The sequence below is a fragment of the Rhodnius prolixus genome, unplaced genomic scaffold, assembly GCF_049639745.1.
Source record: "Rhodnius prolixus isolate KJV_2025 unplaced genomic scaffold, Rpr scaffold_9, whole genome shotgun sequence".
Lineage (NCBI taxonomy): Eukaryota > Metazoa > Arthropoda > Insecta > Hemiptera > Reduviidae > Rhodnius > Rhodnius prolixus.
This window is the reverse complement of record NW_027411604.1, coordinates 8,600,056-8,618,485: the sequence shown is the minus strand read 5'-3', so window position 1 is coordinate 8,618,485 and position 18,430 is coordinate 8,600,056. Positions and strand designations below refer to the sequence as shown.

Sequence of the window (18,430 nt, the reverse complement as noted above, 5' to 3'; positions counted from 1 at the left end):
TAATTTAATGCAAAATAAATACAAGACTAGAATAAGTAATGAGGATTTCTTTGAATTTTAAAAGGTTATGAGTGATGGAGAAATGAAAGGCGACTGGGAAAAGGGGAGTGGTGATGACTGTGAGAATGGACAAGAATCAAGGAAGGAAATTGTAGTTTCGTTTGGAAGTTGAGGGATGAATGTGTAATTAGGTGTGGTGACGAAGCAAAGGATGCTGTGATGGCTTTGAAAGGGGCGGATAGAAGGTTGCCCTGCTTGTCGTCCACACAAATTAGATTTGTCTCCAAGCTGAAACTACCCGAGGCCTCAGTACTACATACTGGGAACGCTAAGTCTCTACAAAGCTACACAAACATTTCACTCAACATACTACTCTTTCAGACAGCTAACGCATACTGTGTCTTTCCTTATTTCCTACAAAACACACAAATCTCATGCGTACACAGTTCCAACTTAAATTTCTTCTTCTTTATACTTCATTACATTTCTACACTTGTGTCTCCTTTCTGGTACCTTCCTATTCACTCCTTAACAACAATCCCCTTTACAAAACTCTTGAACAATCATCAAAATATATGAGGTGTTCATAATATTAAAATAAGACTTTTATTTACATTATTCTGATTTGGGCCGTCATCAGATATTATTCGATGTTATTGGATGATGTAGATATTTTTGAGTTACTATAAAATAAAAAGTTGTATATTGAATTTCCCCAACAATTTTTTTTTAAAAAAAAAACACCCTTTTTACGTTCTCCTTACATTATCTTACTTTAGAATTGTCTTGCTGCAATTTCGTTTACAAAAAATAGTAAATAATTAAGAAATTGTAGACCTTACACCTAGGGAAGTCAAATCATAGAGAAGAAAAATTAGTGAAACAAAAAGCTCTCAACGGTAATCAATAAAACTTCAATATCCGCTATTATTTGAATCAAGAAAACGTTAAAGTGGAACAAATGTTCTGGAAAATCGAGTCTGCAATCTAAAAATATATTCAATTCCTAATATCACAAAAATATTTGAAGAAGCTTTCAATACTTCGAAATGACAATTTGTTTTTAGATAAATCAACAAAGAACCTCTTTCGATAAGAATAAACTTTTTATTTTTTAGTAGGACTAATAATAGGAATGGAAAAAATAGTCTGGATGGTCGGACAAATAATTTTATGAAGATAATGAGCACATTAAACAGTCTATTAAGAAAAGACTTAGCGAGACCTCAGAGTTTAGGAGATTGAGAACTTGTTTGATGATAAACTTCACTTAACTACAATAAATCTTCCAAGGATAATTGTTAAATCCTTGTTTACTCAACCTATTACCGTTAATTTAACATGGTTTTAATTCTACCTAATAATTTCATGGAAAACAGTTTCTGTAATTATTTTAAGCTGCATAATAATAAATTAAACTCTATTACAAGAATAAATAAATGTTTTACTATAACAACTTAATTTTATTACGCAATAGGATTTTCAAATGGCCGATATATTGAGAAGTTAAAGCTAACTTAAGTTGAAAAATTACTTATGAAAAACTAAAAATGTGTACTTCAAATATGTCTACTAAGTAACACTGAAAATTTGGAATTGCGGTCAATTATTTGGAGAGTTATTAAGTACTTAAATAATGACGTAATCAGGTAGAAAAAATAGTCACGCTAAGTGGGCTATCCAAACGTGGATACAACAATTATAGCCTATTTTTCCAGACGAGGCTATACTCACCGAAATTTAATGAGAGATTTAATGATCAGTCTACAAATTAAAACCAATTAGTTCAAAACTGTTGTTCTTTATGGAAAGTTGATAAAAATAACTTTGATTAAAACTATTTTCAAAGATCTACGTATGACAAGATGAGACCACCGAACAATATAAATGAATAATTGAAGTTCAATAAAATGTTTCATAAATGAGTTAATAATTAGGAAACTAATCAGCAAATGGCTTTTAATTTCTAGTTTCATCAAGAAATAGAATAAAGAGTAGGAACAGATGCTTACCTTCATCCAAATTGCTTCCAATTAAGATTTCAGTTTCTGGAAAATCTCCTTCAGCCAACAATTCCATAGGATCCTTAGGTAGGAATTTACCATCTATTGTTGGTGCAGATGGAAATCCTAATATACCCCAATATGAGTTCCACTGTTGTACGGAAATAGTTTTGGAATCAGCCGCTCTGAGGCATGCCATAACACGTGACGGACTGTCCACCAATTGTGATACATTACATCCACAATCTTCCACTAATGTCTTGCCAATCTCAAGAGCTTTCTCTCCGGTCATGTAACTCCATGGAGCGTTCACTGTGCCACTTTGCATAATTCCTCGTTTCACTAATCCTCTAGTCATGGGAGATATTAGATGTATAGAAACCTATGAAAAAATGAATAGAAATTAGCATTATTCTAAAGAGACTTTTCAATCAAAAATCATCAAAATATGTATTCTGTAAAAAGTTATCAAATTAATTTGGTAAATGATTGCCACTCATTAATTTTTTGTATTTAATAACACCATTAATAATGCCATTAGACAGCTAAGCAATTTATATGTCAACATTTCATCAATTGTTAAAGTAACAAATAAAACCATTGCTAAGAAAACTGCTTGTCAGTTTTGTAAATGTACTAACCGCTCCACCACCAGCAGATTCACCAAATAAGGTGAGTAATTCTGGATCACCACCAAAATTAGCTATATTATCTTTAATCCATCGAATTGCCATTGCCTGGTCCCATAGTCCCATATTGCCTGGCGCGTCATCACTACCAGGTGACAGCACGGGCTCCAAATATAAGAAACCGAAAGCACCTTTAAAAAAAAGATAACATAAACTTTAATTTTACTGACTATTAGTACAAAAGATTTTTTTTTTTAAGGAACGAAAACCAATGGGGTCTAAGCATATTAATCAGCGCCAAGTTCAGGCAAAACGCTAGCAATTTGACCAAAATTATTTGTTTATGAAAGCAATCATTTATGTCTACGTATAAGCATATTACATTCAATTATTTTTGTAATAACATTTGAACAAATGTAATATATCTTTAAAATTAAAAAGTTATTCACTAAATTCAAACAAACAGTAAATTCTATTATTTATATGTTATTATTTTATTCGTCCCTTTCTCTGTTAAATTTATTTGGAGTTACCTTACGGAGGACGGTATCCCAAGCAGAACAGTGTTGTTCATTATTTATAAAGGAAAATATATTCGATTTTTTACCTAATGTTAAACAGTCCACCCTAGATAGCAACCTGATGCTTGATATCAAAATCAACGTCCCAATCACTGTCTTAAGAAAAAAAATGAAGATCTAATTCAGAACTTTTCTTGTAATTCTAGAAGAAATTTAGTTTTTGAGAAGAATTTCTAATTGAAATTATAACCGGAAATAAGACAAATCTAGAAAAATGGAACGAAGAAACCATTAAAATTTTGAAATCTTAGTTTACTTGTTTGTTTTTACGCTGCGTGTTTAATCTTTCGAAGTAAATCGTACCCTTTGTTGATTAATCTCTTTAAAAGTTCATCAGCTGGCATAAATCTATCACGCGATCTTAATGCCGTCAAGTTCTAAGAACTTCTACTCTGTGACAATAATACAACGTTCAGTGATTTCAAAGCAAACTTTCCAGTGAATTAACAGTATATATAATATATATATTGCGAAAAAAAGTTTAATCTACCAGAAAAAAATCTTAGACATGCCTGGATAAACATGAATTTCTTAATGGAAGATGAATAAATGGTAGAAAGCATAACTGAGAATAAAAGTATGATTTATAAGTTATAACGTACATTTATAGAGAATTAGAATCAATATTTTGACACAATATTGTTGTTACAATTCTTATCGATCAAGCATATTTAGTTGGTGTCTGTCTCCCGACAGTTTATAACGTGGGAGCCCTAAATATTAGGAACACTAAAGTTAAACAGCTAGTTCAACTATAGCCCTCCGCCCTAATGATTTAGTTTTCTAAATTATTTGATTTACTTATAAAATCAAGCTTTCTCTTGAATCTTTTGAATACTTACAGCTTTTCGGATAGGTTGAATTAGATAATTTATCAACCCTTTCAACAAACATAAAAATGTGATATGTGAAGTTTTAGAAAGAAAAGATTTAGCGAATCTAAAGTCTACTTCAGTTATTAACGCATGCAAAACTAATTTTCTTTCGAAACATTAATAAAAGAAAAAAAAATCTAAAAAAATAAATTTAATTTGTGGTTATCTTCGTTTGAAGCACCACTCTCGTTACAAATAATATTTTAATATTATTCTTACTCGTGAATGAATGCAGCCTTTAAGATTTTGTCTCATATTCTGATTCGAAGACTTAAAGAAAAACGCAGGGGCCACTATTAGGGAATATCAGATCCAGTAGAGGAAAGTTGCCACTCCTGAAATCTTGGCCTCCCTGAGTGTATCCTCGTCTGGCAACATAACACTAACACACGCCCAACACTTAACATAAGTTCATGTAGCAAGTAGTTGATGTGTGCAAATTGGTTTTATAGTAAACACTGTCAAAATCTAGCTCAACACATACTCAAGTCACACAGGCTCATAATACTCTTTACAGACGCCTACACGACTCAAACATATGTCCATAACATTTGGAACATTTCGAGACTGTATTTCCAATTTAAATAAACATGTTCTTCTTTTTGATTCATAACAAAATCGCTAAATACAAAAAAAAAACTTGCTTTACAAAAACAGGTGCAAGTTTGCAAAGAAGGTTATCATCATTCCGTACTTTCAGGGTGCTAGTAAAAGACTAGCGAAGGCAGATAGAAGAGGTCAAGGGCCAGTAAGAGCTGCAGCGCCAATGTGAAAGATACGAGCAAAAATACTAATTAATAAGATCAGGGAATGATACAGCTTAATCGCCAGGTTAAACTAGTTTGATTAAGAATACAAATTTAGAAGTCGCCGCAAGGTTAAATTACAAAGTGATTTTTTAAAAAGTTCTTCAACATGGCTAGCGGCTATTCTAGTTGGTTTGCTATTCAAAGTGGGAAAGGAGATAACAAAAGGAGAATCTGAATTCTCTGAATACAGAATATGAGGGCGATATTCAATATTCAGGAAGAAATCAATTAAAATCACTTCTTCGAATTAAGGGAGAAACAAAACGTGACTTTCGCTTCAAAAGTCCGAACTCTACATGTAAACAATACTTCACCATACTAGAAGAGAAAATAAAAATGGCAGAGAAGGAAAAATGAATATTTCATTTATTTCTTTTTGCTCCATCCTCTTCACTAAGCAGAAATTACTAACCCATTTGTCATTGTCACTTTATCACCTTCCTCGACGGTAACTAATCGCGGTGTCTTGTGGATCCATCATGATTCCAGTTATTTCCCATGCACACGTACTCATATAATTATTGAATAGACACAAACTATTAATCACACATTATTAATTGAGGTAATCATACATCGGGCTTCTATTACATGTTTTCTAAAATTTTATTCGGGTAACATAGTCTGGAATTAGTTCTTTAATTTTAGAATTGGCTATTTACCCTTTAGTTAGAACCAATAGGTCAACAAAAATGAGTAATTATTTATTTATATTTTTAACGGAACTTTAGCCTGCCAGAAAAAATGTTATTATTTTCATATAATACTTTATACCCATAATCATATAAAATGTTCGGCTTGATATTCGGGAAAAACTTAAACGAGTCTCTCGAATATGGTAAAATGGTTTCAAGTATTATCTAGGCGCAAGCATGAGTGAGTTATCAAAATGCCTCAAAATCAACAGTCAAAGAAAGCTTAAACTTGTTCAAATTTCTTATTGATTTTGGTTTCCGGTCTCAATCCATGTACCAAACGTTTTCACAGCGCTTGTGATATGAAGGTAGGTAGATCTACCATAAGTACCGTTTTGAAGATACTGTCCAGCCAGTTAGTTTAAAATCAGTAGGTGCCAAATATACGCTGAATGTTTTAAGCAAAATATAATATATAAATTGAAAGAATACATTTTCAGCAAATCAGGCTCATCCGCATGAGTTGAAAGGTTATTATCAATGGTAAATAGCATATGGGCTGAAGAAATGAGTTATAATTAACAGAAAAAGCTCTATTGCTTTGCACAATCAATTTTTAAACTAAGCTGTACTGAATTCTTACGACGCAATGCAAAAAAAGTAACTTTTTTTAAATAGAAAAAATACCTTTAATTTTCAAAGCAGCTAACGTCTTACTAAATTCAATATAATGCTAACAAAAAGGTGAATATCGTTAATATTATCTGTCGCGGCACGCATGTTTATTGTAACCCTGATACTATCAACCATGAACAAGGCAGATTAATCAGTGTGGGCTTCACTCACATAGCCTTCTAGCACTACAACAGCTGACTGAGTAAGGGAGGTTACAGGTGATTTACATATTCATTTTTTAAAATATTAATGAATCGAAAAAAAAATATTAAAAATTATAAAATAAAGTTATTGAAACCTAGTAGTCTGTACTGTAAGTTTATTGCAGTGTAATGTTTTACAATTGTAAAGTTGTAGTTGTAGTTTGTAAGAGGACGCGCGAATTCAAACAGAAAACTCTAAATTATACTATTTAATTTGTACTGCGAATAAATTACTGCTAAATAAAATATTGATAAACATATTAATTGATTGACATATTAATGAATATCTGATTCTAACCGTTTAACAAATAGTGCGTAAATGAAATTTTTTTTTTAACCAGGCATGATTGCTATTACAATAAACACCCATTTTAATATTAAATATTATGTAGGATCAAACTGAGTCATTTGGTATTTTAAATTCATTTATTTTTGAGCATTCAGTAGAAATCAAGACGAAAAGTCGTGTTACTTGTACACAACTTTATTTATTTATTTTTTTTTGAAAGAGAGAAGAAGATACAAGGTTTTCATTTGAGAAGTTTAAACGTTCACTCCTTAATTCTCCTTGTATGTTATTTTATACCGGATCACTTCCTGCCCTTCGTATCACCCGCACAATAATATCCTTGCAAAAGGCACAATTCGACATAGCTTGAACGGACAACTTATTCAGTAGATCGCCACCTACCACCCAAAATCGAACAATACATATTTGATATTTAAATGCGGAGGTTATCTGGATACAATTTCTAAACCCTGCTTACCTCAGAAACATGATTAGAAGATAATTTTTGAAAAATCTAATCCTTACCGTTTTAATACACCCATTAGGCAAAAGATGCAAAAATTATTTATTTATCAAAGATCCAGTCAAAGAGATTAACGTGGATGAACTTACACATCTTTATGAAATGATACGTAACATACACTAGGCCAAAAAGTCTGTGAACACTAACCTAAATTTTATTACTTTTATTATTATCTTAGTAGAAACTTCTTTTATTTTCAAATGAAATATACTATTCGATAGAGAGAAACCAGAGTTTTTCATTTTATATTCAATCTTTTATTTTTGTTCAACAGAAATATCACAATTAAATGTTTAACAAAACAACACCACACACGAATGCAAAAAAAGTTTGTGAACAGCTGTATAAATGTGTAAAAACATTAAGATAACAAACAGAAAAACGATTGAATAAAGTTTCAAAGTTCCCTATTGTATTGTAGAAACCACAACACTCAGTTTTGTGAATAAATTATCTAATTAGTACATATTTACCCGCTAATATGGAAGTTCCTAGAGCGATTCGTGAAGTTATTGTGAGGTTGCGAAATGAAAGAAAAATTATTCGAGAAATAGGGAAGATAGTTCAAAAAAACTCTTTCAACGGTGCATAATGTAATTAAAAAGTACGAAAAGTACGGAAATTCTTACGGCCACGCAGTGGACGGCCACCAAAACTTAATTCCTTTCATAAACGTCAAATTCTGAAGTCTGTTCGAGAAGAACCCAGGACAAGCGCTCAAAAAATCAGTCAAGAATTATCAAGTGGTTATGTGTAAGCGTAACACCACAGACAATTAGAAATAAATTACATGAATACGATTATTGCGGTCGAGTCCCAAGGAAAAAACCTTTTATCAATAAAATAAATCGTAAGCGCCGATTGGATTTCGCGAAAGAATATGTTTCTAAGCCTTCTAGTTTCTGGGAAACCGTAATCTTTTCAGATGAGTCGAAATTCAATGTTTGTGGGTCTGATGGACGACAAAAAGTATGGCGAAAACAAAATGAAGCTATGAAAATGAAAAATATAAAGCCAACTTTTAAGCATGGGGGAGGCAACATTCTGGTGTGGGGTGCATGAATGCTAAAAGAAGAGGGCAAGTAAGATCTATTAATGGTAAGATGGACCAATATATGTATGAGGACATATTAAGACGCAATTTAAGAGAAAGTTCAAAAAAATTAGGGTTGGAGGGAACGTTTGTTTTCCAACAAGACAATGACCCGAAACATACCGCACTAAAAACTCGGGAATGGCTTTTATATAATACACCCCGGCGCCTAAACACCCCTCCACAATCGCCAGGCCTTAACCCAATTGAACATTTGTGGGATGAAATCAGCCGCCAAATAAATAAAAGAGAAATAAGAAACCGTGAACAACTAAAAAACGCTATTTTAGAAGAATGGGATAAAATTCCAACATTGACGACCACAAAATTAGTAGGATCGATGAAAGCTCGCTTGTTGGAAGTGATTAGGAACTAAGTAGATCCTACAAGTTTTTAAAATTTATAATACACGTACAATGTGTAAGAATGATTTATTATCTGCAAAGTGTTCACAGACTTTTTTTGCATTCGTTTGGGGTGTTGTTTTGTTAAACATTTAATTGTGATATTCCTGTTGAACAAAAATAAAAGATTGAGTATAAAATGAAAACTCTGGTTTCTCTCTATCGAATAGTATATTTCATTTGGAAATAAAAGAAGTTTCTACTAAGATAATAATAAAAGTAATAAAATTTAGGTTAGTGTTCACAGACTTTTTTGGCCCAGTGTATGTTATGAATTTCTGAAAGTAGCTAATTTGATTGATTGACTTATAGCTAACATTACTGTTCCGAGAATTTTTACTGGGCAATGCCCTCAGTTTCGGGCCATACCTTCACGGGTCGGGCATTTACATATGGCCCAGTTCGACGACCAAAACTTACATCAATTTTTTTACCATTAACAATATTATTTAAGTCAATCGAGCTATTAAATTTATTTAAAAGAATAAAAATACATATATCAAAAATTAGCGTTTGGAGAAGATGCACTTTGGTCAACGATTTTTTCCCCAAAACTTAGGATTCCAGCAAGGCTTTAAAATCCTTGATGGCAGAAAGATTTTGGAATAGAAATTATTCTGAAGAAGTACTGCACAAGAGAAGCTTAACAAAATAAAATGTGTCGACAACAGCTACAAAATCAACGACTCCAATAAAAGTGTAAAGTAATTAGGTGAGAAAATTGTACAACTAGCGTGAACACTAGAATACTCGAGGTTTTAACTTATATATTCATAAAAACTTTAAATTTTAAAATATATTTAATTATTAAGAACATAGCACCAAGGATAGCACCATGTTTTTCGTCAAACATATGTATACATCTAAAAAAATCTTCAAAATTTCAACACAACTACAACGGGCAAGATTTATTTGTGAAATAATATGATTGAAATGACATTTTTTTTCTTTTTTAAAACGCATAAATCTTTCGCCTTTAAATAACTATTGAATTTTATGCTTTTCATTTTGCCAATAATGTTTTCGATATTTTATATCGACTACAGAAAATATTTTATTATTAGTTAATAACCAACAATGAGAAAATTATATCTCTAGAAACAATTTAAAAAAAAATCTTATTTTACTGGAATAATATTTCAACTAGAGGTAAACTGAAGGTATATCATCAGCTTTGTAAGGTAACAGTTCCACTGAGGGTGAGAAGGCAGGATTTTAAAGCTTGTAGTAATTTAAATTACATTACTACACATGCAATATTCTCTTCAAGTTAAACCAACCTGACCTACCCTACTAACTTCATCAGTGACCATTTTTTTCTTATCCCAAAATATTAGGCAAAGGTCAAATGATCTACTAAATAATAGTAAAACTTTCAGTTAGTTATTTTTTTAAATTTTATTATAAATATATATATATATATTTCAAAAGAAATAAAGGATTCGTAAGCATTACAGCTTTTAGATAGGTACACTTCCAAGATAGACCTCGGACAGACATAGCGAATTTTTGTTAACCACTGATTTTATCCGTAAGGAAGCCTATAATTATAGGCGTTTTTAAAGATGATTCTTTGGGACAAAAGCACTTTTAATGAAATCATCAAAAACGCCCCTAAGCTAAGGAAAGCAAAAAGACTTAATTCTGTTTTCGAAATAAGAAGTCTGATTCAGAGATTTATTGAAACCGAAATGGACCTCTTTAGTATCATTGGCCTTTCTGATTTTTGTTTTTTTAAAAAGGGACCTTGCACTCAGCTAGGTGTTAGTAGTGCACTGCAATCGTGCAGTGTAGTTCTTTAAGTTCGATACAAGCATATAGGACGCCCGAGGAGCAATGTGGATTCATTAGTCTTACTAGGGATAAAAACACCAATAGCAAAATAACAAATCAACAAACTGGTTATCTATTTTTACTAACAGAGAAAGGCCCAATTTATGCGTTACTCGACGAAGAAATCCATTTGTTACCATCTGCGATAAAAACTTTACCCTAAGTAGAAAATAGTTCAGCTTATAAAGAAGAGTAACTTATTTCATTTAATCTTGATTTCCCTCCAAATTCAAAATTTAAGTGTAGAAATTTGTTAACATTAACCCTCAAATTAGTCTCTAAATAGGAATTGAATTTTGGTAGAACGTTTTTTTGCCTCATTAGTAATCACTTTATTATCTTTTATCAAAGCTGAATTAGAGGTCCCTTTTAGTATTTAGAATTGAAGTACAATAATTAAATATTTAATTAACAGTTAAATTGGAATATTTATAATGAAAATTCGTTCCACAGTAATAATATCTACAATTATATGGTAATGCTTTAAGCACTAGGCACGACTTTACGTCATGAACATGGTAAGAAGTGGGTGATGTACTAACCAACTCTGTATTGTATTGAGACCACTATTACGTCACTGGTTGCCGCCACAATATCTGCGTCGTAAATATCTAGAGTTGCCGTCCCGCTCATATAGCCGCCTCCATAAATCCATATCAACACTGGTACCTGATACATAAAGTAGGTTCATCAATTTTTACATTTTGGTTTTGAAAATATTTTATAAACTTCTTTAAGTTAAAAAAAAATGCCTAATTTATGCATTATTATGTAGAATAACTTTTTTAGTTATCTATTTATTCCTTTTTCAAGCTCAAATTTTGTGTTCAATGGCACCTGTTAGTCGTCTCAGTGCGTGCCGTAGAATAGTGTTCCCTCGTTGCACGTCCTTTAATTCTTTAAATTAAGGTAAAGCGTCTTCGCCATAGCTAAACCAGTTCCTATTAAGTCTTTTCGGAAGAAGTTAGGAATGTATGAAGGACATTTGAAGTAGAAGCTCACAGAATTAAGCGGATGTGACAAGGCCAAGTGGTTCATATAGAAGGTAGAAGAAGACAAGCTAGGGATAGTTCCAGTGATTATAAGGTACCAGAAGTGAAGAAGAAGAGGTCGACAAGTAGTGTCTCTGAAGAGATACAATGGCCACAACAACAGGCTCATGGATGAAAGGCGAGGATGTTAGAGCTGCAGAAATAAAGAAGTCTGGAATATTTTGAGTTATGTTAAGTGAGGTGTTAAATGATATTTAAAAGAATGTTTTAGTTTTTTGTTGAAAGATTTTAACTGAAAAATATGGCCTACTTGCTTTTTGTTTTGCTATGGCACTTTGTAAATTCCTTTATGGCTTCTTAAATAAATTAAATCAGCCATAATATTTGCATATATTTGTAAAATTTACGTAATTAATCTTGTAATTTCCAAAAAAGAGAAGCATTTACTTAAAAAATGTATAAATACAGCTTTTGTTATTGTTATTATTGTTGTTTCATTTAAAGCCCTTAATATCTGAGATTACTAGTGCCAGAATAAAGTCATTTTAGCTGTGAGAACAGATATGCAGCCTCAGGTAACTTCAGGTGTTAGGGTGAGTGCCAAACCTATCGTGTAAACCAAACTCTATCTAGAATTCTCATTTTAAATAACATCTTTACAGAAGAAAAACATCTACATTTTATGTACTGGATTTAAAAAGTAAAAATTTTATGCGCCCATTTCTTTTCACTACTGCTCTTAGAATTTTGCAATTGTGTTTTTCTCTCTCTACCTGCCATTACTAGTGACATGAAAAATTAAAAATGTGAACATCCTACTACCACATTCAAAATAAATACAAAGAACTGCATAGAAGAAAATCCTTTCAAGAAAAGTTATACTTTCAACGTTGAAAACTAGCTGACTCATCAAATAAAATCAGTATCTGGTTCATTGAACACATTAAAAACAAAAGGGGTTTTCAGTGCACATGATCTCTATTACAAATTAAACGATGATTTGTCCATACCTAGCGAACTGTGCTTTGATAGAATTTAATGATTTCTGTGCTAACGAAATCCTCAGATCATGAAAGTAGGTGAAATCCTAATTGACATGTATTAGATCAGCAAACTGGGTATTGTTAGCCAAAAGAAATTAGCCTACTGGCTCTGATAGCGATAGTGGACATTGCTTAATTTGTTTGAATGACGAACAGATATCTACGTAGTTAGTTGAGCTGAGAACATTTTTGTCTAGTAATTCTGCCATTTCTTGGCAAAGACCAACCGCTTTTCTTTTTAACTAGTTAAAAAAGGCATTGTGCGTCATTAACTTTTGGGCAAGGCGCATATTGAGTTGAATATTATATAAGACATGACTGCAAGTTCTTTCCGTCCAAAGAAAATAAACAGCTTGGCGCTAATTAGTACTAATAATATTAAACGAAGCGCGTCTGCTTTCAGATATCGGAACCAAGTCTCTCAAGTTGTTGCAATCAGATCAAATTTTCTATATTTAAGTACCGTTTGGGGTCTCCTGAGTTTGTAAACACTCAACTTAAAAACAGATTATTACTAAGCATTAGAACAGTTGATTTTATGCAGTGGGTAACTAATAAATTCCATTTTTATAAAATTCTACTGTTTTATTATCGTAAGACTGAGAGACGTACTTTTTTGTTTTGTTGTATTTTTTTATTATTCAAGTGCTTACCTCGCATATGGTTATCCAAACATAAAACTGTTAGGTCGGGCGAGCATGGTGGATGAGCAATAAGTTCCCTTATAAAAGGGGCTTTATTACTACTATAACTTTTCCCTAGTTACATTTGTAATTCCATATTCCAAAAACACAACTGACACCACGCAATTTTTTTTTTATTCGTTTAGTAGATTTAAACTGGAATTATTCATTATGATTACCACTAAGTTTGTTCAACTTTTACAAAAAAACAATTACAGTAAACAAGCACAAAAGGCACATAATTAATTATAAACATCCATCGGCACGAAGCCTAATATATAATGGACAGCAAAACATTTGTACAAGATAATTGACTTAGACTGAAAGAAAATGGATTGAAAGTTGCTTCACATCCACCAGATTTGCCAGATCTCTCTACAACGGATTACACTTTTTTTTATCTGTTGATAACCAATGCAAAGTAAACATTTGGTTGATGAAAAAACAGTTTAAAACGAAATTTCCTATTTTGTTTTTTTTTCCTGAAAGGGAAACAGTAGTAATTTATAATAATGTAATTTAAGAGTTACTAACAAGTGGTAACTTAAATTATAAGTTTATTTACCACTTATTTAAATTTATAAGTGGTACGATGTCATGGTGAATATTATGATCAGAGTTTATTACAAAAAATAACGACCAAACTCTCTTGATTGCTTAATAAGAGAATCAGATGAGAAATTTTCATATACTATTAAACTGGTTTCATATATTATTAAACCTTAGCCTTGCTATTATGTTATTTTATGATTGTTATCATAAAATAATTATTAGTTTTTAGTTATTATTAGTTATTAATTATTAATACAGCTTCTTGACAATAGTGAAAACTATAAATCAAAGGACATAAATGCAATTTAACAAAAGCATATATTAGTATCTATAAAATACTTCTAAGAAAGTTACGAAAAATGCATCCATACATAATGAATTTTGTTACTAGGTTTAAAATAGATTTTAAGAGAAACAAAATTAGTGTTTCTTTTACTACCAATTATTTTATAAACTCTCGTACACATAAGCTCAAATAAATTATCTGCATACTCTAACAATTCCGTAAGATACGAGATCTTATTCCGTCAGATCGTATTATGGCCAAGGAAAATGAGATTAAAATAGAAACACAAACAAAGCCAGGTAATTTAGCCTGGGACAGACTATTTTTCAAAAAATAAAAAATTGCCTACGACACACATCAAGACATAGGAAAGAAAATTGTATAAATCTAGCAATTTAAATAAAAGTGATCTTTACTAACCTTAGGTCTGTTTGCCATTTCTTCGGCATTATTGTGATGTCTTAACCTTAATTTTTGAGGAACCCAAATATTTAGATAAAGGCAATCTTCTGATATGTTTGTATTTGGATTCCACATTTCTTCCCCTTCAAATCCAGGAAAATATTCATATCTTTCTTGGTAACAAGAATTTGGCATTGTTGTAGCATTGAGCACACCATGCCATTGTTCCACAGCCACTGGTCTTCTAAATCTTAATGGGCCAAGAGGTGGTTTAGCAAATGGTATACCAGTAAATACGTGCACCTCACGGCCGAGTACAGTCTTAGAGAAACCCCTGACGAAACCGGAACGTGTTTGCACGATCAATGGGTCCGGTTCGTCCAGCTTGTGATGGGCGTGCAGTTCTGCTGGAGCTGAATGAGGCCTACAGCCGGCAAGACCGACCATCCCCGCGGCCACAAGCACATACCACCATTTTAGTGCAACCATTACTTTACATCACCTGCAACAGAAATAAATAATATGTTATTAAATAATAAATCATTTTATTATTCATTCTTCACCTTCATTAGGCGTATTAGTTACCTACGTTAGAAATTTATATCAACACAAATCATATACGAAGTATTGTAAACTCAAACCAAGATAAGGGGCTCTGTAATTGCAAAGAACAAGGATGATTAAGCCAAATTCATTGCGTCTTAAAAGACCTATTATATAGTAGCTCCCAATGCAATTAGTCATCAGTGAGCATACATACTCGTACACTGTTAATTGTCTAGGGTAGGTAACATTTTGTAAATCAAGAGCCAGGAATGGAGTCCGCAGGCCAAATTTCATTTTCGTTACAACCTCATTATTTAAAATTTTTGTTTTTAAAACGAATGAAGTACTAAAATTTAACATTAATTTAAATAAATGCATTGGTAAGTTAATGCACAGTAACGTAAGTTTTCCAAATGCTATTCAACAATTGTAGTTATATTCTTGTACCAGGATTTGAGATACTATATCTGTGAGTACAATTGTTCGTGTCGATAAGTTAAACCAGGTAAACAATAAAATATCTTTACATGTTCAATAAAATTTTGAAAATTCTCAGAAGACGGTAATATCTTCAATCTATATTGATTTACATGTATAGATGATGTCATAATGTGGATTTCCAGTGAAAACGCAAAACCAAAAATCAGCTAGATCACATTACTTCTTCTTAGGATTCAAGAGAAAAGGCATAAACAGAGGAATTGCAGCTTACTTTTCTTTATATTATTCCTTAGAGGTGTCTGTATTCATTATTCAATCGATAATGCAATTATGAATAAAACAAAACCTCCATTGAGACATACATTCCCTATAATCCTTCTACAATGTCAAATCCTATTTCACAAGTGATCAAAAAATAAATTCTCTGCATGACTTTATCATTCGATTAGGAACACTTCTAGGCGAGAGGATGTTAATATTTTCCTGTAAAGAATCGTTGAAGGTTACGTATTGCATGTATAATATTGATAAGAAATAGATAAGAAACCATAATTACTAATTTTGAATAAAACCAGAGGACCATCTTACACAGAATACTAATTAGAAAAGAGCCAAAATATAGTACTTTTCTTCTTATTTTCCCGGGAAAATCATTTGAGGTTTTCTTAGAGAGAGTTGAAATTAAACTCACCTCTAAAGTGCGCTTTTAGTATTACTCAGATACCAGTTAAGAGTTCACCAAAATGGGACTGTCCAAAAAAGCTTTTCGAGCATTCTGAAATGTTATTTTAAATTGGACATAAGTTAGCCTATCATTTTAGTTTGAAGTTTTGTCAAAGAATAATTATTCTAATATAGATTGATGTCACAGTACCTTAAAAGAATTATTAGATTGTAATAAACATGTTAATATCAAAGCGTACTGTTTTTAGAACAGATTAAAAGTTTCAAAAAACTTTAATTACTTAAGCAGTGATAAGAGGAAATCTTGTTAAGTGTTCACACCAGATTTATTAGGTTAAAATAATTTACTGCAGCTATTTAAGAGTAGATATGACGGAACTAATGTTAGCTTTCATTGGTTTTCAAGATTACGTGAGCTTTAAAACGATGTGATTCCCTAAAGTCGTAAAGATACTGTTGAATGTTGCGTGAAATCGGTCAGATATACGTTCTTCATCTGAATTGTAGATTAGTATTCTACTACATTAACACTAATGCTACTACTACGCTACTGACTAAGTGCGTGCTGATGTTAAGGGAGATTAGGTCACATCTGCCCTGCCTCATCTCCATATTTACTGATATATGTATATATATATATAACTCTGAGCGTGATGGAATCTTAGTGGAATATAGAATAAGTCGCTAACTTGGAGAAAATCAGATTTGTAGATACGCTTACTGTAAATATTGACAATAACATCAACCTACCTAAGGTTTTGTTTTTCAATTATGCATACTAATTACCCACTTAAGTAGGCGCCTTAGTTTTTATGTGAGAAAATTAAATTATGGAAAGTTTTTGATGAGAACTACAAACTTGCGCTGTGTCTTGTAAAATCTAAAGATGCGATTTCTGCTACCGTATCCAAAGCCTTCCTGAACAGGCCTCTTGGGATAATACCAGCTGCAACATGCTAAGATCATTTGGTGTCATTACTTTTTCTTTTTTTTAATTGCGCTTTTCTATATTTTTTAATTAGAATTAAATGTTAGTTTGTGCTGCACTTTTGCTGATTTCACCAAAACATAATTGACTGGATACCATGGTGGATACTTAAGTAAATATCAAATTCGAAAATTTAGCCATTTCCTTTTTCTTTTTTGAGAAATATCAGCACAGTGCTTCCTCCTCTTAAAAGGAGTAAAGAGAAAATAATAATAAAAAAGAATAATCCCTCAACTCTCCCGAGGAGTATAAACAAACTGAAATATTGATAAGATGATAGGGAGGGGGGACCAGAACCCCCGCCTACTACTGACAGCTCCATCACCACGGCTCCCTTACACTCTTTTTTACTAATTCATACTTCAAGGACATTTACAATTGGTCGATATCTTTAACTGATTTATGTTTTGAAAGAAACACAGTGCTGTCCACCCACTTATTGAATACGGTTGGTAATGGAACAGAACGAAAAAGGAGAGGAAAAAAATGTGAAGAAAATGAAGGCAAAGCAATGAGAGGAGCAGTAAAGTGGAAGTAGTATAACAAAAGACAAAAAAAAAGAAGGTCGTTATCGTTAGGGAGAAAGTTTGAAGTACTTTGAGGCTCTTCAAAAGCAAAGAAAAGAAAAGAAAAAAGAAGTTTTCATCAAGATAATATTTCTATTTCTCTTTCACAATTCCTTTCTCTTTTAATTTTTGTGGTTAGATAAATATTTTTCATTTGAAATTACCGTAAATTATTGTTCTAAACAAACCTTTCAGCGACAAGAAATGATTAATCCATAAAATGAGCCCTTCTTATTATGGTAACCACTCAAGTTGTATACTGGAACACTAAACAGATAGTCTATATATTTGCGGAGAATGGAAATTAGTTTTGTGGAAATAAATTTCTCTCTAAACTACTGTGCGTGGGTGCCTCTCTCAGAGATTCTAACTTCTCAAGATTTGTTCAACTTTACTGAGAACATCCCATTAACCTCTGCCATATAAAGTACAATAATGTTTCTCCAACTTTAATCATTCAATTGCTGTACAATAAGTGAGGACTCTCTGAGTTCTTTACACTTTAAATTGCTATCACTAAGATAAAATATCTTAAGAGTTAAGCCTTTTTTATTTATCTCTAATTCCAAATAATAATAATAAAATTAGCTGTGACTGGAATTATCATTTATCGTTTATTTCGTTTATTAAAACATTCAGTTTAAAGACTCATTCGGCAACAATATCCATACATATTAAATTAGAAGCTCAAAAAACCT

General features: G+C 31.9%; 1 protein-coding gene across 12 annotated transcripts in view; it reads right to left on the bottom strand.

The window, feature by feature from the left end:
* LOC141454157 (acetylcholinesterase-like) overlaps positions 1 to 18,430 on the bottom strand; it is a 78,199-nt gene that overhangs the window by 18,667 nt on the left and 41,102 nt on the right. For all 12 annotated transcript variants that reach the window (XR_012458486.1, XM_074128089.1, XM_074128082.1 and 9 more), the window contains 4 exons: positions 14,526 to 15,009; positions 11,092 to 11,218; positions 2,645 to 2,823; positions 2,013 to 2,385 (listed from right to left, as the gene is read on the bottom strand). Coding sequence is in view for 11 of the 12 variants with exons in the window: in XM_074128089.1 (XP_073984190.1) it covers positions 2,013 to 2,385; positions 2,645 to 2,823; positions 11,092 to 11,218; positions 14,526 to 14,996 (1,150 nt within the window). In the remaining variant the exon portion in view is untranslated. The remainder of the gene's footprint in view (positions 1 to 2,012; positions 2,386 to 2,644; positions 2,824 to 11,091; positions 11,219 to 14,525; positions 15,010 to 18,430) is intronic.